The sequence below is a fragment of the Eurytemora carolleeae genome, unplaced genomic scaffold (assembly GCF_000591075.1).
Source record: "Eurytemora carolleeae unplaced genomic scaffold, Eaff_2.0 scaffold425, whole genome shotgun sequence".
Lineage (NCBI taxonomy): Eukaryota > Metazoa > Arthropoda > Copepoda > Calanoida > Temoridae > Eurytemora > Eurytemora carolleeae.
The window spans coordinates 218466-244390 of record NW_019396321.1 but is presented as its reverse complement, the minus strand read 5'-3'; the positions used below and the strand labels follow the sequence as shown (position 1 = coordinate 244390).

The 25925-nt window shown below is 32.2% G+C and overlaps 1 protein-coding gene across 3 annotated transcripts in view; it reads left to right on the top strand.

Moving 5' to 3' along the window:
* The first annotated feature begins 15906 nt into the window (after positions 1-15906).
* Positions 15907-25925, top strand: part of LOC111700908 (very low-density lipoprotein receptor) — a 35640-nt gene continuing 25621 nt past the window's right edge. For 2 of the 3 annotated variants that reach the window (XM_023471981.1, XM_023471980.1), the window contains exons 1-3: positions 15907-16017; positions 17346-17379; positions 17881-17957. In XM_023471981.1, coding sequence (XP_023327749.1) covers positions 15924-16017; positions 17346-17379; positions 17881-17957 — 205 coding nt within the window. In that variant the 5' untranslated portion in view covers positions 15907-15923. Of the gene's footprint in view, positions 16018-17345; positions 17380-17880; positions 17958-25818; positions 25842-25925 lie in introns of those variants that run through there. The other variant, XM_023471983.1, reaches the window with a different exon arrangement.

Genomic DNA, 25925 nt, shown 5'->3' with positions numbered 1-25925 from the left:
AAAAAAAATTCGCGGATTTTCACAAAAAATTTCGTGGATTTTCAAAATTTTCAAAAATTTAATGAAGATCGAATTTTGATGGAGACAAATATTTGAAATTTTGATCATTCATAAACCTTCCCTGGAGTCCCTAGATGTCCCACAAAAAATTTGGGCTCGATCGGTTCAGCCGTTTTGACGTTTCTTGGATACAAACAAACAAACAGACAAGTCAAATTTATATATAGATTTAATTCACAAATGCAAACAAAAATATTGTTTTCAATCATGTCGACATGGGTATAAAAAAAATCTGTCTGAAAACACTGAATTCAAAATTGTTAAAATAAAAAAATCAACAAGTTCAAGGCAAAAGACAAACTTTTTTTTGTCCCTAGATTAAACAATTTTCTAATTCTAAAAACCCGACAAATGGACAACATTCATTGGTTCAAGGTTGAGATACCCATATCGATGTTTGGAAAAATGGAAACATTTTTAAAATTCTTGAGCTAACTCATTTTTTGAATAATCTAAATATCATGTCAGAATGTTTTTTAAATTAACAATTTTTGAAGAGAATAAATTCATAATAATAATTCTATGATTATTCATAGACTAAAAACCTTTGAAATATGGTTAGAAATTTAGTGGGGGGGGGGGGTAGGAATCTTAGGGAGAAAAATGCATGCACTACAAGTACACCAGAGAAAAGTACTATTTACAAAAGAATAAATTGTGTGAATGGTTTGGTTTGGTTAGTGTGTATGCTCAGTGATAGATCATGTGATCCTCCTTTAGTAATGGTTACTAGTTCATCATCTACTCCTAGGTATAATTTAATCCCTTCCAGGATTTAGAGTTGAGAGACAGGGTTACCCACAAAGGATGAGACTGTAAAGACGATCTAAAACTCCAAAAATTTGACGATGCTGCTCAGAACATATCTTTTCATTACTTATGAAATGGTTGAACAAAGAAATGAATTAGTTTGCAGTTGCATGGAAGAAAAAAAGGAAACAGTCAGTATAAATTCTTTACAGTCGTCTCTAAGTCGAATTTTTTGTCCTTAACCCTGTAAGTCATTGTAAGCCATCTTTTCAAGGCATACCTATTTTTGAAAATTGTATACCTCTTAAGTTGTTGAGATGCTAATGAGGTTTCAAGAAAATTAAGAAAAATGTAAAAAGAGCCATTTACATTATTGATTTGAAAAAGGTTCAAAGGGAACTGTGCCGTCACACTGCTGAAAATGGACCATCAGGTTTTAAGTCAAAACACCTAATTCTTTGGAATGTGTTCATATGCAGTCTCCTGAGTTTTATTATCAATTTTTAGAAAATGTCACCCAGGGAATTTTAAGTAAATCTATTTTAGAGGAATTGTAGAAATCAAGTGCATTTTTAGGTCTAAACTCAAACGTAACTGTAGTTTCAAGGATTAGTCAAGCTTATTCTGTGTTTTTTGCGATATTTTTAGAACAGTTAATAGCAGGGTCCCCAAATTTTGTTCATTTTCCTTCACACTCATAAGACATGTTTTAGCAAAAATTCAAAGCCTGAAGCGAACTGTATAATTTTGTCTAATTACTGTCAAAAAAAAGTCTTTTTGAAGTAAAATCAGTAAAATGGCATCAAAAAAACTTTTCGGGTCGTATTTTGAAAGTCGGAAAGTTGACTTAGGAGTTTGATTTTTGCTACAATATGTTTCAAGACTGTGTAAAGAAAAATTAAAAAATTTGGAGACCATGACATATACTGTTGAAAAAATATCGTCAAAAAACCAGAAAATTACGTTTAATTTTAGACATGTGAATGCACTTGATGCATTTTCTGAAAATTGAGATTATAAGACTGTATATAAATATGTTCTGAAGAAAAAGTTTAGGTGTTTTGACTTGAAACCTGATGGTCCATTTTCAGCAGTGTGCTGCTGTATATTGGGCAAATCGAAATAAAAAGACTTCATGAAGTAACTTTTTAGATGTCCTTTACTATTATTAAAATAGTTATAAATATAACATCTTTGTTTTTTAATTTTGATAAAAGTATGGTTTTTCAGAATGTATCTTACACCAGAATGACAATAAAGTGTTTCTAGTCCAATAAAATGTTTATTATTCCCTGGATTGACTCATAAACATAAATTTCAGGAATCTTCAGAACATTGCTCGATATGTTTGCAAGAAAAAGTAAAATCAAGACTTTGGCGGATTATTTATACAATTTTATATTTTATAATTTCTAGGTGTAATAAATGTTTGAAACATTTGAAAAAAATATTTTTTATTTTATCTATGTATCTTGTTTTAACTTTGAAACGTTTGATCTGATAGAATGGACAACAAGATAATCTGAAAAAAACACTTCCAAGGTTGAATTAAATCTTTAAGCGATATCTCAGGCTGTATCGTTCTGAAAAATCCCTCATTTTGGGAAAAATTATTTCTGAAAGGATGGGATGGTTTTGAATGGCCTTAAAAGTTACATATGTTTTAAGTTATATGTTCCATAAATTAATTCTTTGAATTCAGCCCGGAGGAAAAAAGTACTCATCAACCTAATTAGAGATGCATTGAATTTGACACTGTAGAGTTTTTTCTTGTTAAATTTTCCATAGTAGAATTGTTTCTATTATTGTAAAATTTTCTCTTTTAGATTTTTATTGCAGAATTTGCTATTGTAAAATTTTCATCGAAGAATTTTCTTTAAAAGATTTTAAAATATTAAATATTCAATTATAGATTTTAATTGCAGAATTTTTTATTGTAGAATTTTCATTCTAGAATTTTCTGTTGTAGATTTTTTACTGTAGAATTTTCTATTGTAGAATGAAGGTTGAGGTTGGATTAGCGGGAGAGATAACAATTTGTGTAACAATCCGTCTTCAACCCAGCATCTTAATTAACTTAACTTCTTGTCAGATCCACAGTAGTTTAGCAAACTTTCAAACTTGATTCTTTATCAACTGAGATCAGAGACTAGAGAATAAAGACTATAAAGACCAGAGACTAGAGAATAGAGACTAGAGATCAGAGACGACTAGGGACTAGAGACTAGAGAAAAGAGACTAGAGACTAGAGAATAGGGACTAGGGACTAGGGACTAGAGACTAGAGAATAGAGACTAGAGGTCAGAGACTAGAGACTAGAGACTAGAGACTAGAGAATAGAGAATAGAGAATAGAGACTAGGGACTAGGGACTTGAGACTAGAGACTAGAGACTAGAGAATAGAGACTAGATGAATATCTAAAACGAAATAAAACCCAACAAATCCATGATTTGAAAAAGTATAATTTGCAATATGTTCTTTTTGATACTATTTCTAATTAAATTATATCAATTATTTACCTTAAAAATAGTTATACTTGACATCCAATATGTAATATGTATTAATAAAAAGGTCACCTTCATACTTGATAAGCTTTTTTACAGGGGGGGGGGGTCCGAGGAAGGACACTTTCATTTAATCTAAAAATATGTTCCTTTCCCTGTGTTTCTAAGTATAGTTTAGACACTAACTATTCTCAACAAAAAATCTGGGAATTTATTTCCACTTTGTTTTTTCTTCTTACTCTTTTACAGTTACAGAATTTTTAAAGGGACCGTTCACTTATTTGGGTAATTTCAGGGTAAACTAAACAGCCTATTCGCTGTTGATTGGTATTAGTCTTACTTTTCAAAGAAAACTCAGAATTCGAGCGCAATCAACCAGACAGAAGGAAAAGGTAAAATTACTGGTGTGAATTTGTGACCTTGTAGGTCCTCTAGTTTTACTTTTTCGCACAAGTATGATTAAAGTAAAGAAATTCAGTTTTTGCCACAAACTCCAATTTTCTAATCCCTATATCGTAGTCCTTAGATACTTTAAACTATAAATTCTGTTAGATCATACAATATAAGTTTGAAATATCAAAGGTTTACACCACCATCAGAGGGGAAATTTAATAAAGATTAAATTAATCTGAGGATTAACAAAAGATTGAGACGAATCATTAATATCGATATCCACAATACAAGAGTTCCCAGTTCACGTTGCAAAGATATAGGGATTAGAAAGTTTGAATTTGTGGTGATTAAAGACTCAATGCCGGTTACAGATAAGAAATTCAAAACATGTTTGTTCTTCTCAATAGAAGTTTTAAAAAAAGGTAAATTTTCAATCTAACCTGGAATCTACTTTAATTTGGTGTATCAGTGTCAGGATTACTAAATAAAAGTTTAGAAGAAAATAGAAAGAAATTTCTAAAGAAAATAAAATTTGAAAAAAAAAAATTCTTGAAACTACTGTAATCAGTGCATAAGATCCAAAACATTTAGTAAAATATTTATCCGGATCCAGATACGGATCAGGATGGGATGTGGATCCAGATGCGGATCAGGATGGGATGTGGATCCAGATGCGGATCTAGATGCAACTAGTTTCAACCAGCTTATGAAAAGTCTCGTCAATTTTTAAAACTGGGCAGACTTTGAATGGGTGCAACGTCATGCGTTTTGATAATACCACTCTATCTCACTTATGCTTATTGTAGCCCTTTACATGCACATTTTAGCACTGTAATGCACTTGTTGTTAGCTTTGGACTTTAAAAAGTAATTGTCAAAATTTTAAACGATTTTTGCTTGAGAGCTTGAAACCTTTAAATCATAGTTCCGGATGTTGAAACTTTACCCATCATTCAGAAAGATCAGGAAGATTTGAATAGTTTCTCATCAGTTTAAACTTAAAGGGACAGTGAAAGAAATTTCAGGGGATCCTCCATTTACAGAGCGGCATGTCCAATTCACATTGCGGCCCTTAAACCTGAACAACAACAAATACAGTCGTTTTCCAATAGGAAATAGGAAAGTGTAAAATTCTGCCATTTTTTTTATCTTTTCAGCATAATTTACAAGTCACATTTTTTATCTTTACAGCATGAATTTACAAGTCACATTTTTTAATCTTTACAGCATGAATTTACAAGTTACATTTTTTATCTTTAAAGCATGAATTTACAAGTTACATTTTTATCTTTACAGCATGAATTTGCAAGTTACATTTTTTATCTTTACAGCATGAATTTACAAGTCACATTATTTAATCTTTACAGCATGAATTTACAAGTTACATTTTTATCTTTACAGCATGAATTTACAAGTCACATTATTTAATCTTTACAGCATGAATTTACAAGTTACATTTTTATCTTTAAAGCATGAATTTACAAGTCACATTATTTAATCTTTACAGCATGAATTTACAAGTTACATTTTTGTCTTTACAGCATGAATTTACAAGTCACATTTTTTAATTTTTACCGCATGAATTTACAAGTTACATTTTTTATCCTTACAGCATGAATTTACAAGTTACATTTTTTATCTTTACAGCATGAATTTACAAGTCACATTATTTAATTTTTAAAGCATAAATTTACAAGATACATTTTTATCTTTACAGCATGAATTTACAAGTCACATTTTTTATCTTTACAGCATGAATTTACAAGTTACATTTTTTATCTTTACAGCATGAATTTACAAGTCACATTTTTATCTTTACAGCATGAATTTACAAGTTAAATTTTTTATCTTTACAGCATGAATTTACAAGTTACATTTTTTATCTTTCCAGCATGAATTTACAAGTCACATTATTTATCTTTACAACATGAATTTACAAGTTACATTTTTAATCTTTACAGCATGAATTTACAAGTCACATTTTTATATTTACAACATGAATTTACAAGTTACATTTTTTATCTTCCAGCATGAATTTACAAGTCACATTTTTTATCTTTACAGCATGAATTTACAAGATACATTTTTTAACTTTACAGCATGAATTTGCAAGTCACATGTTTTAATCTTTACAGCATGAATTTACAAGTTACATTTTTTATCTTTACAGCATGAATTTACAAGTCACATTTTTTATCTTTACAACAGGAATTCAAAGTTACATTTTTTATCTTGACAGCATGAATTTACAAGTCACATTTCATTAATCTTTACAGCATGAATTTACAAGTCACATTTCTTTAATCTTTACAGCATGAATTTACAAGTCACATTTTTTTTTGCAGCATGAATTTACAAGTTACATTTTTTTATCTTTGCGGCATGAATTTACAAGTCTCATTTTTTTGCATAATATGAGTGTTTTTTTTACTCTTGGATAAGCAAATATAATGTTTTATATAATCTGTCGTTAACAGTATCTTTATTTAAAAAATACTGTATTCAGTGTTTTTTGTTTGTTATTTTTATGCTGTATCAAAACAAATACTACAATATGCTGTTCATGAAACTACCATACTACACTACTATCATAATATTTAATTTAGTAAAAAATATACCTATTCTACACGCGCGGTGACTCAAACCATAAGGAAAATTTTAATTATATATTAATTACTGTTTTTAAAACTATCAATAAAAAAGGTTAAAAAAAACACTGAAGTACTTCCCCCCTTGTGCGTTTATTCAGAAAAAAATCTAAATTCTGAAAACTAAAAAAAATATGTATTATATGAACCATTTAATGAATGAATTTTTGTTTGCATTAATCAGTCTTTCTCTTATTATATTAATTTTTTTCAGCTGCTTAATTATCCACGAACTAGAGCGTTGTATACCAATTTGGGGAGGCGTTGTGGACCATTTTGGGCAGGCGTTGTGGACCATTTTGGGCAGGCGTTGTGGACCATTTTGGGCAGGCGTTGTGGACCATTTTGGGGAGGCGTTGTGGACCATTTTGTGCAAGCGTTGTGGACCATTTTGGGGAGGCGTTGTGGACCATTTTGGGGAGGCGTTGTGGGCCATTTTGGGGAGGCGTTGTGGTCCATTTTGGGGAGGCGTTGTGGACTATTTTGGGGAGGCGTTGCGGACCAATTTTGAGAGGCATTGTAACGCCTTGTTCTGTTTGACTAAATTTGGAAACTTTTGGAAAAAGACACAACGAAATAAACATTTGTCTAAACAGTAAGCTACAGGTTGTCCTACTAAAAATGAAACTACAGGGTGTCCAACTAAACATTAAACTACAGGTTGTCCCACTAAACATTAAATTACAGGGTGTCCCACTAAACATGAAACTACAAGGTGTCCTACTAAACAGGAAACTACAGGGGTCCCACTAAACATTAAACTACAGGTTGTCCTACTAAACATTAAATTACAGGTTGTTCTACTAAACATGAAACTACAGGTTGTCCCACTAAACATTAAACTACAGAATGTCCCACTAAACATGAAACCACAGGGTGTCCTATTTATCATTAAACTACACGTACTGTCCCTCTTCACATTAAACTACACGTTGACCCACTAAACATTAAATTACAGGTTGTCCCACTAAACATGAAACTACAGGGTGTCCTACTAAACATGAAACTACAGGTTGTCCTACTAAACATGAAACTACAGGGTGTCCAACTAAACATGAAACTACAGGTTGTCCCACTAAACTCTGTGGAAAGAAAAAATTTAAGCCCATCCTGTACAAATTCCTGAATACGCCTCTGGCTCAAGTATTTTATGACCGGAAACATTTTACGTCACAAACATTTTGGACTTCCCATTTTGTGGTCTAAACCATAATGAGATAGAAGTTTTGATGGTCCAATAACAAATCATAGTTAGAAAATGTCGAAAAAGAACAGGTCGAAAGATAAAATGTCGAATTATAAAATGTCAAGGTTACGAAATGTCGAATAGTAAAACCGGTTTATTCTAAGCAATTTACATTGCTTAGGATTTTGCATGGCCCAATGATAACTTCTAACTTGACCTACCTTTACCACTAGGAATTCTATGGACTTGCTTGAGCGTTGTACACATCACAGTAGTCAAAGATTCTGTCAAAATCCATCAAAAAATATCTTAAAATAGTAGATTTTAAATCAAATCAATGAATATAATTTTCTGAAGTAATAATTATACGATATTAACAAAAAATAAATAAGATGAATATATATCAAATTACAGCATTTGTATTTGAAACAAATAGCTCAACAAAAAAGTTTGTTACAATAAAAACTATAAAAATCCAACTTCTGGCTTAAAAAACGAAAGCTCTAATTTATACTGGAAGAGAAAAGACAGCGCGTCTAAATAAAATTAAACGAAAAAGAGCTAAAACCAAAACTTTTTTCGTGTTGAATTTTAGTTTTAATATAATTAGTTTCTTTTGTATTCATGATTAAACGTTAAAGCTATTTGGCGTCAAACTAAAATTGAAATAAAAAATTCCCCTTTGATCAATGTTTTTGTGGCTTGACAATTAACCCTATTTCCCCCCCCCAGCGTATCCTGGTTTTCAAGTACCCCAGCGGGGATAGGGTTAATAAACTTCATGGGGAAAAACTATGTTATCTAATTTTGATATCCGTTGCTAAAGGAAAATAAAGGGTCGAATCGATAATTTTAAAAATACAAACTATAACTTTTCCTTTTGCCAAAGCAATAATAAGGTGAAGCCTCGAATACTATGATTGACAAGTACCAATAATAAATATTAAAAGGATTGAATACTCAGCATTAAAGCTTTCTCATTTCTATCGGTGCGTGGTTCAGAAAAAGAAATCTTATCTTTGAAAACTAAATTTAAATTTTGTTTGATGAATTATAAACACTTCGGATATGCTTTAGATCAATCTTTCAGTCTTTTCAGACAAGAAGAGAAGGAAAGGAGAAGAGAAGGAGGGAGGAAGGAAGGAGAGAAGGAGAGGAGAAGAGAAGGAGGGAAGGAGAGAAAGAGGGAAGGAGCAAAGGAAAGAAGGAAAGAAATAAAGAATGAAAGAAGGAGAGAAGGAGTGAAAAAGAGAAGGACAAAAAGAGAGAAGGAGAGAAGAAGAGAGGGAGCGAAGAAGATGAGTAAAGAAGAGAAGGAGAGAAGGCGANAAGAGAGAAGAAGAGAGTAGAGAAGGGGAGAAGGAGAGAAGGAGAGAAAGAGAGAAGGAGAGAAGGAGAGAAGGAGATGATTAAAGAACACAAAGAGAGAAGAAGAGAGGAGAGAAGGGGAGAAGGAGAGAAGGAGAGAAAGAGAGAAGGAGAGAAGGAGAGAAGGAGATGATTAAAGAAGACAAAGAGAGAAGAAGAGAAGGAGATAAAGAAAGCAAGAGAGAAGGAGAGAAGGAAAGAAGAAGAGAAGAAGATGAGTGATTAAGACAATTATTGGAGAAGAGTAAATCGTCAAGAGTAAACAAGAAAGGAAGTAAGATAGAAAGAAAGCGAGACATTAACTAAACCTATCCTCAATTGTTTTGTTTTCCTCCTGGTTTTATCGTTGCTTCATCCCTCAGAGAGTAATTGAGGTAGAATATGTGTCAAGAAGAATAAAATTCCTGCTCTCAGAAGGATTTACTTTCGAGGGATGGGTTGAGGACGGAGAATGAGTTTACTCCGGGTGGGTGTAGGAGCTGATACCGGACACGAGGCCGGAGTACGGAGAAGACCATCAGTAGTTTGTAACCTTCTCGTTCCATATCATACATACTCAGTACTATTCATCATTTACCCGTATTCTAAGTGCATCCTTCCTCATCCAATAACAGCTTAGATTCATCCTTCCTTATTTATAAGCAGAGATACATCGATTCTTCCTTATCCATAATCCCAGATCCATTTTTCATCATTCATAATTCCATTCTTCCCTATCCAAATTCTTATTTGCATCCTTTCTCATCCATCCTTTATCCTTCACCCTCCTTCCTCATCCATTTAGATCCATCCGTTTTTATCCATTTTCTATCAATATCTCCTCATCCAGAGATTCAGAATCATCCATCTTTAGATCAATAACTATTTTCATCCTTCCTCATACAGATACTTAGATTCATCCTTCCTCATCCATTCTTCCTCATACAGAAACTTAGATTCATCCTTCCTCAACCATAAACTTAGATCCATCTTTCCTCATGTATAAACTTAGATCGATGGGCGGATTTTTGGTAACTAACATTTTGGCAACCTGACAATTTGGTAACCCGACAATTTGGTAACCAACAGTTTGGTAACTTAACAATTTGGTAGCCTGGCAATTTGGTAACTAACAATTTGTATGATTGAAACTTATGTTTCACAATTATTGTTTGTTTATTTGTTGAATACATAAAGAGAAAAAACAATATGCAGGATTTCTTAAAAGTTTAGTTTGACAAATCCGCGAAAACTGTTTGTAAACTCGGCCCCCTAGCTTGTCCGAACCGCAATGCTTGGCCCAGACATTGTCTTGACCTAACATAACCCCACATTTTGGCTGACAATTTATTAATCTGGTAAATAAGGCGCTCGGCACATATATTATCTTACCTAACCTAACCCTAGATATTGGCTATCAATTTATTAGTTTTGATAAATAAGGCCTCAGAGCTCAGCCCCCTAGCCTGTCCTACCCGCAGCGCTCGGCCCAGAAATTGCCTTAACTTAACCTAACCCCACATTTTGGCTAACAAATTGTTACTTTGATAAACAAGGCGCTCGGCCAATATATTATCTTAACCTAACCTGATCCTACATATCGGATATCATTGTATTAGTTTTTATAAATATGGCCGCACTATTCGGCCCCCTAGCCTGTCCTAGCCGCAGCGCTCGGCCCAGAAAGCGTCTTAACCCAACCTAACCAAATTTTGAGGTTACCAAATTATCAAGTTACCAAATTGTCAAGTTACTAAATTATTAGTTACCAAATTGTGAGGTTATCAAATTATTAGTTACCAAATTATCAAGTTACCAAATTGATAGTTACCAAAATCTTAGATATCAAATTATTAGTTACCAAAAAACCGCCCATCCTTCCTCATCCATGATCTTAGATACATCCTTCCTCATCCAAAAACTTAGATTCATCCTTTCTTATCCATAAACTTAGATTCATTCTTCATCATCCATGAACTTAGATCCATCCTTCCTCATCCATAAACTTCAATCCATCCTTCCTCATCCATAAACTTAGATCCATCCTTCCTTTCATCTTTCTTCAGTTAATCTTTCATTCATCCTCATCCATAAACTTCAATCCATCCTTCCTTCCTCATCCATAAACTTCAATCCATCCTTCCTCATCCATAAACTTAGATCCATCCTTCCTCATCCATAAACATAGATCCATCCTTCCTCATTCCATAAACTTCAACCCATCCTTCCTCATCCATAAACTTAGATCCATCCTTCCTAATCCATAAACTTCAATCCATCCTTCCTCATCCATAAACTTAGATCCATTCTTCCTCGTCCAAAAACTAGATCAATCCTTCCTCATCCAAAAACTAGATCAATCCTTCCTCATCCGAAAACTGAGATCTAGTCTAACTCATCAAAACATGTTTCATCAATTTGTTCCTTTATCTAAATGTAGAATAATTCTCTTGACAAACCTAAAATAAAATAATTCTGTTGTCTGAATCCAATGTATCTATCTATCTATCTACTCTTATTAACTTGAAATGAGAAAATTAAAAATAGAAAAGGTAAAATCTTCTCTCAAGAATTTATTTTCTCTCAGCACTGTTAAACCATGGAACAAGTATAAGAAAGTCTAGAATCTTCTGGTTTAAACTTATCCTGGAGAAAGAAGGAATGGATTATGTTTTGCTCTGTAACTAGAAACTAGAAACTGAATGACAAAACCATGGTTCTTTCAATTTCTTTGTTAGGCATGTCTTTACTAGTTTGTGTTGATGAAAATATATAAGAAATGTTATTTTATTTAGTAATAATTTCAAATTTCATATTAATTTTGTCCGCTTGTGTGCCATGGTTTGCTGGGGTGTATCTAAAAACCGATCGGGCCCAAATTTTGTGAATTAGTAATCTCTGTTTGTTTGTTTGTTTGTCCGATCATTACTCATTAAATCCTTAACCAATTTGACTCAAAGGAATTGAGTCTTTGCACAAACTACAATTTTCTAATTCCAACATATTTGCATCCAGATGTTGTAAACCTTTGATATTTAAACTAAGATAATTTTAGCTAAGCTAATTCATAGTTTGAAATATCTTCTACGACATTTGGTCGGGACGATACAGAGTTTATAAAATCAGAGTTTGTGGCAAAAACTCAATTCCTTTCGATTTGGAAACTAGGTAGAACAACGGAAATGTTTATAGCTTGGTTTAAAATTTATAATTTGAGTGGACTGACTTTAGTAGTTTCTGGACAAAGTTTGGTTCCCAAGCTAGCTTATTATAAAATATAACAAACAAAAAATAAGGAACAAAGTGTTTGAGGAGGAAATAGAGGTTGTGGGAATATTTCCCCCCAATTATATAAGGTATTTGTTTACGGCTCAGGATGGGCTTGTATAGTTTACCTGGATTTGATCTGTATTTAAAATTCAGTTTATCCCCAGGTTTAACATTACAAAGCACACTTTTCTTTATTAGATTTTTAATTTCGATTTCAATTTAAAATTTTGTTAACATTTCTAAAGCGTTGAACATTTTTGAATTATTTATTACATTTTCAATTTTCAATTTTGTTTAAAATCTACACTTTTCTGACTTTTTGAAAAATAAGAAAGGAAGTTATTGTTAGACTACATGAATAGATACGAATTAAGGCTTTTTGTCGGACAACAGTATAAAAGTTGAGGTCAATATATTAATGTAAAGTTGAAATGGAGTGAGGTTTTATTCATTAATATCCCATTGAAAAGTTTTGAAAGTGGAAAAGCCTCATCACTTTTTACGTAATTCTTTATTTTGAATTATATATCGGATTTAGATATCCTAAATACATAATACTGCATGGAACTCATGTTAAAGAAAAAACGAAATTTTGAAGCAAGAATACTATAAAAGTCTGGATGCAGTCGTTTCAAAACTCTCATTTTTAGTGAAAAGACCTCGAAAACTTCTAAATTTAAATATTTTTAGCGCTAAAAGTGAGAACAAAAATAATTACAAAAAAGATTCAGCATAGTGTTAGAGAGATAGAGGGTTATGATAAGCTAGAGTAAGACTTTATTGCGTAAGGCAAGGATTAAAACCTTTGTTTTCATCAAGTATAAATGTTTATAATTTTGAAAACTGAATATTTTCAATTGTGGTTTATCTCCAAATGTGACATGCGCATTTCTACTGGAGGAAAACATACAAGAATTATTAGAATTAAACACTTTTAAACCAAGAAAATATCCACCACATTATTGATCTGATAAAGGTTTCAAGGGTACTGTTGTGAATAGGGTGAATGGTCACTTCAAATTACGCTTACAGTCCTTTTAATTTCATATTTTACATTTTTTCGGCGTGAAAATCTGACGAATGAAGAGCGGCGTGAAACGCCCTGAATTCCTATTTTCTATATAAAAGAGAATCCCTGTTTAAAGTGTAGAATGGTGTAGGGAGAACCGTAATTATATAGAAGAAAAGAATTAGAGCTCAATTAGTCCGACATTGTTTTAAGCATTTTCTTCACCCTTGCAATCTAAATAAATCAGCCTAAGCTTACTTGATAGAGGTCAAAACTTTTATATTGTTAATTCTTTCAAAAAGCCTTAAAGGGACTGTAAACGTAATTTCATGTGACCCTCCGTACAAAGATGGCAATGCCCGATTTACAACGGTACCCTTGAAAGCTTTGTTGGATCAAGTATTAAAAACAAATTTTTTCAATTGTGGTTTCTCTAAAAGTAACTGGCGTATTTCTACTGCAGGAATGTACATTTTTGAACCTAGAAAAACGACAATATCTTCCACATTTTTATCAGAGTAAGGTTGTAAGGGTACTGTTGTAAATCGGACATTGCCATATTTGCTTAGATTGGTCACTTGAAATTACGCTTACAGTCTCTTTAAGCACTCAAGTGAGAAGGAATCAGAGGCCGTAAAAATTAACGAAAACCTCCTTTTTAAAAAATTAAATTATATAATACCTCAATGTTGAACTGTTGAACTTTTGGTGAATTTAAACTTTTTGTTTCAAGTTTTTAGAAGTTCGAAAGAAAGACAATTCGTCTTAGACTCAATTCAAGGTTTAAATGATTTCCAGATCTGATATTTTTAACTTCTATACAATTTCCAGATACTCAACTATTTCCAGAAACTCCACCTTTTCCAGCTTTTCGTTAATATGTTCGACGATTTCCAGTATATAATATTAACAGTGAGATTTCCATCTACCTTACGCATTCTAGCCTATAAGTTACAATACTAAAATATCCCGCTGTCAATTAACATTATCAATATGATTTCCAGTCCATAACACTAAGATGTCCAGCTTGTTACACTCTGATTTCACAATGATATCTAGCTCATTACACTAAGATTTCCAGCCTAAAGTACTATGATTTCTCCTAGCCTTGCTAAAAATGTTGTATAAAAGTCTACGTGTTTAGATAAGAAGAAGATTTCACGGTCAAATAAATATATTGCTAAGTGCAGAAACATGTTACAACAGAACACTTAAACCTCGATACGTGTTTTTTGGACTTTCCCCCATATTTCTTTTATCTCTGCTGTACTAGTGTACTCCCTTCATGTACGATAGTAAATTCCATTCTGTACTAGTGTACTCCCTTCATGTACGATAGTATATTCCATTCTGTACTAGTGTACTCCCTTCATGTACGATAGTATATTCCATTCTGTACTAGTGTACTCCCTGCTATACTAGGCTACTACCTGCTGTACTAGTGTACTCCCTTCATGTACGATAGTATATTCCATTCTGTACTAGTGTACTCCCTTCATGTACGATAGTATATTCCATTCTGTACTAGTGTACTCCCTGCTATACTAGGCTACTACCTGCTGTACTAGTGTACTCCCTGCTGTACTAGTGTACTCCCTACTGTACTAGTGTACTCCCTGCTGTACTAGTGTACTCCCTGCTGTACTTGTGTACTCCCTGCTGTTCTAGTGTACTCCCTGAGGTACTGGTCTACTCCCTCAGGTACTGGTGTACTCCCTGTTGTACTATTGTACTCCCTGTTATACTAGTGTACTCTCAACAGTACTAGTGTACTCTCTGCTGTACTAGTGTACCTCCTGTTGTACTAGTGTACTCCCTACTGTACTAGTGTACTCCCTACTGTACTAGTGTACTCTTTGCTGTACTAGTGTACCTCCTGCTGTACTAGTGTACTCCCTTCTGTACTAGTGTACTCCCTACTGTACTTGTGTACTCCCTGCTGTTCTAGTGTACTCCCTCAGGTACTGGTCTACTCCCTTAGGTACTGGAATACTCCCTGTTAAAATAGTGTACTCCATACTGTACTAGTGTACTCCCTGCTGTACTAGTTTACTATCTGCTGTACTAGTGTACTCCTTGTTGTACTAGTGTACTCCCTGCTGTACTAGTGTACTTCCTGGGGTACCGGTATACTCCCATAGATACTGGTGTAGTCCATGTTGTACTAGTGTACTCCCTGTTACACTAGTGTACTCCCTGTTGTACTAGTGTACTTCCTAATGTACTTTTGTACTCCCTGCTGTACTAGTGTACTCTCTAAGGTACTAGTCTACTCCCTGCTGTACTGGTGTACTCCCTGTTGTACTTGTGCACTCTCTGTTATACTAGTAGTGTACTCCCTGCTGTACTAGAGTACCTCCTGTTTTACTAGCGTTCTCCCTGCTGTACTAGTGTACTCCCTGCTGTACTAGAGTACCTCCTGTTTTACTAGTGTTCTCCCTGCTGTACTATTATTACTGTATTACTGTACCTCTGTACTCTTATATCTTCCTTATCTCCAATTGTGATTTATTTTCTCTCTCCTCTGAGCTCCTGGTTCCTGGATCCATCCTACCCTGCTCCTCAGGGAACCAAGAGAAATGAAAACGTAGATTATAAAAATACCAATTCGATCTTTTCTTAATTTATTACTTTCCTTCTCTATAGTTTTCACTTTCTTTTTCTTCAAAATTTTAGTTCTTATTCTTTTTTTATTTTTTATCTTGATTTATTAAAGATTCAAATGTTTGATCTAGATTGAATAATGTAAAGATGAGATGAATCCTATGTTCTGTGGATCCTTGAGTACAATGGTAGGACGAGAATTTATATTTCTTCTCTCTACCCTCACCATCATTACACATGGGAAAGGTGAGATCCCCCTCGTAAAGATAAATTGAGAATTTGGTATCTGCAATCCGCTGTAAAATGTGGACTCAAATTGTCTGTATAAACCCCGAAATAGACAGAATTCATTTTTTATTTTATCTCCAGATCATATCTAGAAATATTTTGAAACATAAAGTATAAAAACGTGGTTATTCTAACCCCCCGACCCTCAAGGACCATAATAAGCCTTTGTTTTTCGTTTTAAGATTATCACACCAAAATTGACATAAACATACAAATCTAAAAGAGAAAAAATGTTAAATTTTTTATCGTTAATTAAACTTGAGGCCGAATTTAAAGAATTTGAGCCGCGGCTCAAATTTTAAGATTTAAGCCGGCGCTCAATTGAAACCGGTTTTCTTATGCAAACCCGATCCAAAACTGAGAATTTTCAAACCGCATTCTAAAAAATTTAATTTTTCTGAAACTATGCAAATTTTACTTTCGCTCTCATTTTTGTTTACTTTTATCTTTTAGTAAAAAAATCGGCAAAAGTCTTTTTAAAGTCCAGAACCTCAAAAAGCGAACCAATAATTGCCCATTACAGGGACTGTAATCGTCCGTCCGTGCAAAGATGACAATGTTATAGTTTTTCTAGGTTTAAAAGTGATAAATTCTGATAATTCCTGTATATTTTCCTGCAGTAGAAATGTTCAAGTCTCCTTTGTAGAGAGATCACAGTTAGAAATTATCAGTTTTCATAATCATACTTAATCAGACAATGCTTTTAAGGGTACCGTTGTTAATATCGGCCATTGTCATCTTGTCATGATGGGTCACTTTCGCTTACAGTCCCGTTTATTACATATGTACAATGCACACATGTTACAATGTACATGTACAATGAGACTTATGTCTGGGGGGATTGAGAAAGGATTTAAAATATATTTATTTGTTTAATTCACTCACTATTGTTAGAAACTGTTGCAGAATTCAAACTGGAGTCGGAATATATTTAGGCTTTTATTTATATTTCTCAAAGTTTTCTCAAATTCTGCAATAAAAATTATCAATAATCTATTTATTATACAATACGCGTATGGTTTATATTAACTCCATTGCATTGCAACAAACACTATATAATATTAGACTAAATTCTGATCTGATACTTAGACAAGAAGAATCATCGACTATTAGATAATTTTATAAATATACAAAAAAAAATATGATTCAAATGCTGTTTCTTCAATTGTATTGTTTTGACTGTAAGTTTTGTGAAAAACTCTAAAAATTAATTTAAAAAAAGTTAGAATGCATGTACTAAAAATATCCATGACTAATTAAAGCTTGTTAAATATGTTTTTTTCCAGATTGTCCGAAGACCTCGATAGACTGCGGAAACAGGAATATAATCCTTTTGTGAATTCACTTTAAACTTGTCCTTACGTTAATTCTAAACCCTTCTTACTAATCTTAACCTTCCCACATCTCATATTCCCTTCCTCCTCACCTCCCTTCTACCTTCTACCCACCTTCCTTCTACCTTCTACCCTCCTTCCTGCTACCCTTTTACCTTCTACCCTCCTTCCTTCTACCTTCTACCCACCTTCCTTCTACCCTCTATCCTCCTTTCTTCTATCCTCCTTCCTTCCACCCTTCTACCTTCTACCCTCCTTTCTTTTACCCTTCTACCTTCTACCCTCCTTTCTTTTACCCTTTTACCTCCTACCCTCCTTCCTTCTACCCTTCTACCCTCCTTCCTGCTACCCTTCTACCTTCTAACCTTCTTCCTTCTACCTTCAACCTCCTTCCTTCTACAATTCTTCTTCCTCCATCTTTGTTCAACCCACCCCTCTCCCTTTAGTCCAACTTTAGTTCAACCCTAAAATGATTATGAACATATAGATGTATCCCTATGTACGCGTACTGTACAGATTCTAACTGTACCCAACCTGTCGATGTACAAAAAATTGTGTGTGCAGGTAACCAAACCGTTTCAGGAACGTTTTGTAATAATTAAATTCCGTTCTGTGTTAAAAAATTATTATATAATATTCATATTATTTATTCAACGCTATAATTATACATTATGGGTAATGAAGAGGAAAATTGTTTTTGTTGCAAAAATTTCAAAACAGTTTAAGGAATTAAATTTCATTCTATTTTTCATTTTAAAATTCCAAGGCAGTGAATTGACATTTTTAACAGTACATTGTACAGAATACATTCCAACCGAGAAATGTTTTTATTACATTTTATTGTTTCTGAAATATAACAAACATCAACAAAAAATGAATCTTTCTTAAGTTAAACCAAAAAAAGAAAAAAATTTGATTGTGATTTGACATTAATTATTATTGTCTACAAAATCTTAAATACAAACGTCATTTAAAACGAAAAATTTTATAGATTATCTTTAAAAATCAATAATTAGAGTAAATTTCGTATAAAATTAAAGTTTTATTTGTTTTTTAATGTTTGCTCTTTTTTCTGAAAAGTTATTGAAAAAAATAAAAAGGTTTAAAATTTCTAATTCGCAACTAAAAAAATACTCTTATATTTGGAGGAAAATCAAAACTTTAGGAGCTACGATGTCACAAGGTTGTACCAGGAATTGTCCATGAATTTTACCTTTCCCTTACGTCTAGATTGGAGTTAATATAAAAAATTTTAAAGATCTTCCTATCCGATAAAAATCTTCCTAACCGATAAAAATCTTCCTATTAAATCTGATAAAAAATGTCCTATTTGATGAGATCTTCCATCATGACAAAAAAATCTTTATGTATGATGAAAATCTTCCTATCTGATAAAAATCTTCCTATCTGATAAAAAAATCTTTATGTATGATGAAAATCTTCCTATCTGATAAAAATCTTCCTATCTGATAAAAATCTTCCTATCTGATAAAAATCTTCCTATACCTGATAAAAATCTTCCTTTCTTCCTATCTGATAAAAATCTTCCTATCTGATAAAAATCTTCCTTTCTGAAAAAAATCTTCCTATCTGATAAAAAATCTTCCTGTACCTGATAAAAATCTTCCTATATCTGATAAAAATCTTCCTATATCTGATAAAAATCTTCCTATCTGATAAAAATCTTCCTATCTGATAAAAATCTTCCTATCTGATAAAAATCTTCCTATCTGATAAAAATCTTCCTATCTGATAAAAATCTTCCTACCTGATAAAAATCTTCCTGTCTGATAAAAATCTTCGTATCTGATAAAAATCTTCCTATACCTGATAAAAAATCTTCTTATCTGATAAAAATCTGCCTATCTGAAAAAAATCTTTATATCTGATAAAAATCTCCTATCTGATAAAAATCTTCCTATCTGATAAAAATCTTCCTATCTGATAAAATCTCCCTATACCTGATAAAAATCTTCCTATCTGATAAAAATGTTCCTATCTGGCAAAAATCTTCCTATCTGATAAAAATGTCCAGTCCAAGATAAATCTAGTTTGCCCAACTAATGATTACTTTTTATAGTTGTGGTATCAACCTGTCAAAAGTTTACCTGGAGTCCCGAATACATGTAATGAAAAAGTCGCATTCTTAGACCACGATCATTTACAAAATGAAAATAAGGGAAAAGATTTTAAATGGCTAAAAAACCTTAAAAATATGTACACTCTACATTGCTTATTTTAGTATTAACATGAAACCCTTCCTGCATAGCTCTGGGGAACATTATTTATATTCTTTCATTTAATTTCTAACAGAATATTTGTATTCAGTAGATATATATATATAAATTTTTTGTAAAATATATTGTACGCTTGTTTACTAGTATGTATTGTATCCACAATAGTATCATTTCTGGTGACAATATATTCTATTAAACGAGATTAAGGAAATTAGAATTAAGAAATCAATCATCCATGTCCATATCTGTATTTAAACGAATTAGATTAACTTCTAATGTTTTGATCAATCAGAACCCAGATTGCTCTTGGCTAATGCGAGATTGCTAAAATACGAGTCAGCTGGTTTTTACGAATCATTTCAATTTGTTTGCATCCATATCATAAATGTTCTGATTTCAGCATAGGTCTCGTGAAGGATAAAAAATGGTATTGTTTGCCTGCTAAATACAATATTTCCAATTATCCAATATCTAATATCAACCAAAACTATCTCATGCATTAGACACAATAAATATTTATTGTTTTATACATTCATAAAATAATTATTATTAATAATTGTCAAAATATTCATTTAAGATAGTTGAACTATTTAGCTTTGAAGTAGTTAAACGATTTGAAGTTTGATTTAATCTGAAAAAGTATCTTGCATGCTAGGGTATTAAACATGCACTTGCCGTATATTACAATTTTTAATTTTATATATCTTTGAAACCTGGTGGCGTAAACCTTTTATATTTCAAACGTTAACTACAAAAAAAAATTATTTGGTATTAAGCGGAGATATTGGATAGTTCAGACAAAAGTTTAGCACCTTCTCTGGTAGATTTTTTTTATTTTTATCCTTTAGATTTGGATCTGTGCGGCTCAGAATAAATTTTATTTATATGCATTCCTTCTAGAAACTGTAATACACATTTGTATAAAATGTATGGGGGTTCCTTGCTCAAAAGTTTTATTTTTGTATATTTCTCGGAAATATAAACTGTGAACCAGCAGAAGAAAAGTTGGTATTTAAAAAAATTATGAAAAAGATATTAGTCAAGAAAAAAAAAGATCATATAAAAAATAACTATTTTATATTTTATATCGATATATGTAAAGATACTAGTTTAAGAACCGGCCTAGATTTGTCTGTATAATATCGATATATATAAAGATACTAGCTTAAGAACCGGCCTAGATTTGTCTGTATAATATCCATATATGTAAAGATACTAGCTTAAGAACCGGCTTAGATTTGTCTGTATAATATCCATATATGTAAAGATACTAGCTTAAGAACCGGCTTAGATTTGTCTGTATAAAGATACCAGCTTAAGAACCAGCCTAGATTTGTCTGTATAATATCGATATATATAAAGATACCAGCTTAAGAACCAGCCTAGATTTGTCTGTAAATTAAACTTTCTCTTAAAAAGTCAACCCAATATTTTTAGAACTTTTAAGCCAATCTATAAGAACATTCCTGTGTTCTATACCAGTAACTCAATCAAACTGTTAGGCAAATCGGTCCAGGGGTTCATGAGTTATGATCGGATATATAAACAAACAGACAAACAGAATCCTTTTAGAATTTTTAAACTAAGCCAAGAACATTCCCGGGGTGTTTAACAAGTTACCCAATAAAATGTTGAGGCATATCGGCTAGGGGGCGCATGTTCTTGAGTAACTTATGATCAGAAAACAAACCTAGAGACATTACTTTATATGTAGACTTTGCATACTTTGTATATAGAGATTTCTTTAAAAAAATATTTATTCAAGAAAATGTACAGTGGGACCCATAAAAATGTGAAATAGTAAGACGACTGTTAGACTTAATTAATGATTTTATATAGTCTGCAATGCACATGAAACACAGCAAAATGTGCAATATTTTCATTTCAGTTAATAAATTTTTGATAAAACTTTTCGCTTTTAACAACATTAAATACACGTTAACTTTAATTTTGTCTCTTCTTATTTCACAGTTTTCTGAGTCCTATTGTTCTTATAAATCCTTCTTAAATGTGCAATAGATTTCAGATTATTTTATTTCCTCATCTGCAAAAGGATCGAGAAATAAATAAATGAATAAAATGACTGTACGGAGAACATAACATTATATTTAACAATGTGTCAACTGCAATATGAGGATATCAATTTTATCTATTTTCTTTTAGAGATAATAATATACTTCATACTTTACAGCATTGTAAAAATATATCTTTTAAGTTTAAAGTAATAATTTTAACCGTAGTGAAAAATAACACATAATATTCATAATACACAATGAAATGAAAAGTGAAATGTATGAAACCGGATAAATCTGGATTTCCTTGAATTCCTTAAAATGTGAAATATTCGTAATTGTTGCATCATGCCAACAAAGATAAAATTATTTTGACAAAATGCGCAGTTAATTTTGTCATACACGTTGACAAACTGAGCTGAAAATTTTAGAATTGGATACCCTTTAGCAAATATTCAGTGTGGAAACTTTTGATTTATTATTATTCCTCTTTTTTGAATTTCCCTTCTGTATTGTAACCGATGATAGTTAGTTCTCTCATTGATTTCGCGCGCAAAATTTTTAATTTCTCTGTAATCTGATTGGCGGTACGGATTCTTTAAAAGACACTCTGATTTGTTGAAATTTATACAATTTCCATAATACAAACTAAAGTTTAAATTAATCTTGAGATTAATAAAAAGAGGAGATTAAGCATTGATAGCGATATCCACAATTCTAAAGTTTTCAGCTCTGGTCACAAAAAAATTAAAGAGGGTCTTAGTATGAACCATAATTAAATCAAAAATTGATGTATAGTAACTTTTTAAATTGATAATTACTATATTTTCAGTAGAAGTAAATATTTCCATTTACTGTTAGCGCCGATTTAAGGATTCATATCTCTAATTGGATAATGAGCTAGATAGAAAGATGGATTTTACCGCCATACCATTCCTATTGGTTCAGAATAGACAACAAATACATGACTGAACCCTGATTGAACTTTGATGCAACTAGCCGAACTAGGATTCAAAAATCATAAGTCAAAACTTTTGTATTTTTAATCTGTTTAGAAAAAACTCAGTCGGATCCCCTTCTCATTGACGCTATCTCAATCAAAATTCTAACTCTGTACGCTCTGATGATTCCATCTGGACTTGAAGTATTTATATGGGTTCGTCGGGGACAATTCATAACACATATATTCTCCATATAAACACATCGGAAAGGAAAAACATGTAGTGCTAATAACTACATAATTTACTGAAGGCTCATATGTTATACCCCCTTTTATTGAAAACAAAACCTCTCTTTAGGAAATAAATGAGTAATAAATTGAGAATGTGAGATTCTTTAATCTATCTTTACTTTAAACTCCTTTATCCTGACTGAGTTGGTCTAAAATCTGCTTGTTTATCTATCCTAACTTTAAACTCCTTGATCCTGAATGAGTTTGTCTTATATCTGCTTGTTTATCGAACCTAACTTTAAACTCCTTGATCCTGAATGAGTTGGTCTGAAATCTGCTTGTTTATCTATCCTAACTTTAAACTCCTTGGCACTGACAGATTTGACCTTAAATCTGCTTATTTTGCACGAAATTCTTATTTTTTATAAATTTTTAAACGTGTCCTAAGTACTTCATCATGCACTGAGCGCATGTTGTTCTGGATAGATCATTCACACCAAGGATGTAATGCAAGGAAAGTTATTTCAGAAGTGTACACATCTTTTTTACTGCAGTGTACTGTCTCTGGGCGGTAATGTAAACACAAGACGGATGTCAAAGCCTGACATGGGATCCATCTTTCACATACAAAATCAATAAAATATTCTGGTCATAGGAAACTATTATGTGAATTACCAAGATTATCAAAATTTAATGCTTTTAACTTCCTCGATACTAAACGAACACTGATGCATCTATTCTTGTTTAGAAATTCCGCCCAAAGGTTCGAAAGTATGGGATCTCTAATTGTCAAACTCTTGACTTATGAATGAAGTTCTTCCATATTTCTTTTTTATTTTGGCAGTAGGGTATTCACTCTTTGAACTATTTACTAAATAGATCCATAAGTACTTCTGCGTGAGATTTGTTAAGATTAGAACTAGCTTCTGTTAGCACACACTACCCACCTGAAAGTAGGATTGATATTCAGTATCAGGACAAAAATCAAAATGTTCTTTTAATGATTTATTAAAACAACCATGAAGAGCGGAACTAAACTAAAGAGAGTACGATGAAAGTGACATTCTGTTTATAAAAAATGTCCGATTTAAAATGGTTCCCGGCCGTAAAAGCTTTGCCTTATCAAGAATAAATGCATAAAATAAATAAATAAAAGATAATATATTCCACATTATTGGCCAGATAAAGGTGTTTAGGGTACAATGTCACGTTATCGCTTGAAATTACGTCTGAAGTGCCTTTAATGCAGACAGGTACTAAAGCAAAAATAAATGGACTAAATTGAAATTTTTTTGTCACACTAATTACTTGGTTCAAAAATCCATTTTCTCGAAAAAGTAAATTACGGCAATCGCTCGGTCAAAATAATATCCAAATATCTTACAACTTATCCGCTGCTCGGTTTTCTAAAGACTGAACCATACTGTACAGTATTCATAAGTTTAAAAACCGGTTTTCTTCACTACGTGCAATATTGGTAATAAGATATCATTTATGGCTCCGATGTAGTGTACATTCATTTTAGATAATTTGATTTGCTTTACTATGATTTGGTTTGGTTTGGTTTGATTTGGTTTGGTTTTCAATTTCCGGTTATTTATGCATTGTTAAATTGACCAGAGACAACACTCTGAAGAATGGTCTGTACGAAGATTAGGTAATTTCACGCACCAGATATTTTTATTGACCAATTTTACCAATTCTATCAATTTTACTCATTTTACTATACTCCCTTCTCTCTCTCTCTCTGGTTGCAGAAATTGAAGGTGAGCCGGGTTTTTTTTTGTAAATATAAAACAATAACAAAAAAGTTTGTATTCTAATCCCTTGTAGACAAGGGAAAAATGCATTTTGACACATATTTCGGATTTTCTTTCTCCCAATATTATGCATGTAACTATTTGTTTTCCATGCAGAGGTTTTAAATTTTCTCTGATAAGTTATAATGAGGAATGATGATGTAGCTGCTTTTTCATCCAGCTATTGTTCATATTTTATATATTGTTACAGGTTGGAAAAATAAAAGTCACTGCTAAGCAGGGTTTGAAAATTCTGAGGATATCCATTGTCAGAATTCCGCCTTAATAATGACAAATGGGATAAGAAAGGTTAGGCAAGAAGTGGGTGTTTTCGACAAAAGAATTATTGATTCTTGTAAGTTCATCTCGAACAGTGCTTCAGAATACGGCCTCTTCTACAGCAATCTTTTTCATGCAGAGTATAAACCAGTATCATAGTGCATGGTGAACAACCTAGCAGGATTATATTTTCTATGTTTCCATTTTCCTTGTTTCTGGCAAGTCGGAGGGGGGAGAGAAGCATAGAGACAAATACAAATTCACAATCTCACTATTTGTCTGTTCGAATTCACTTATCTAATCGCAAATGGGCGAAATGACATTTTTGTCTCGGTTTTCTCATCTTTCTCTAGAGATAAAACACGCGTGCACTAATGAAAGGATAACATAGTTTAATGCGTTATGACAAACTTCAATCAAAGCTTGAAAAATGTAAAGAGAGTAACTTTCTTTAAAAAAAATATAGAACATTTTCGAGCAATGTTTGTGACATTTTCAAAAATGTTCAGTTTTTTAATCTATTTCCAAAGTTTAAGTTGACGCCAATGTACTGGGTTAAAAAATGTCGAATCTCCGGAAAGCCTTGATGCATTTCTAAAGAAGTTTATTTAATCGTTTAAAATTGTTTCAACATTTCAAGAAACTTCGTTTTAAAATTCTTCATAACACTAGTTTCAGTTTTTACGCACCTAACCCCCATATAGATTAGGAATAATATTTTTTTGAAGGAATGTTTTTTCTCGATTTCTTTCTAGGAGCCAAAAACTGATTAAATCCTAAGATCCAAGAGGGAATAAGAGGCATTAGAAAAGATATGCATTGAGTAAGAAATGTTCAATTAATCGTCCACGTGTTGTAAATGCATAAACTGCGCCATTTAACAGTTAACTTTCGTATTTTCGCGCATTTTCTGTTTAGTTAAAAACAAAACTTAATCCGGATATGTTTAGGAATTGAACTTGTGCAATCTAAAGTATTTTAAATAAACAAACTGAGGAATCAAGTGCATATATTTAAATAAATTGAAAACGTCA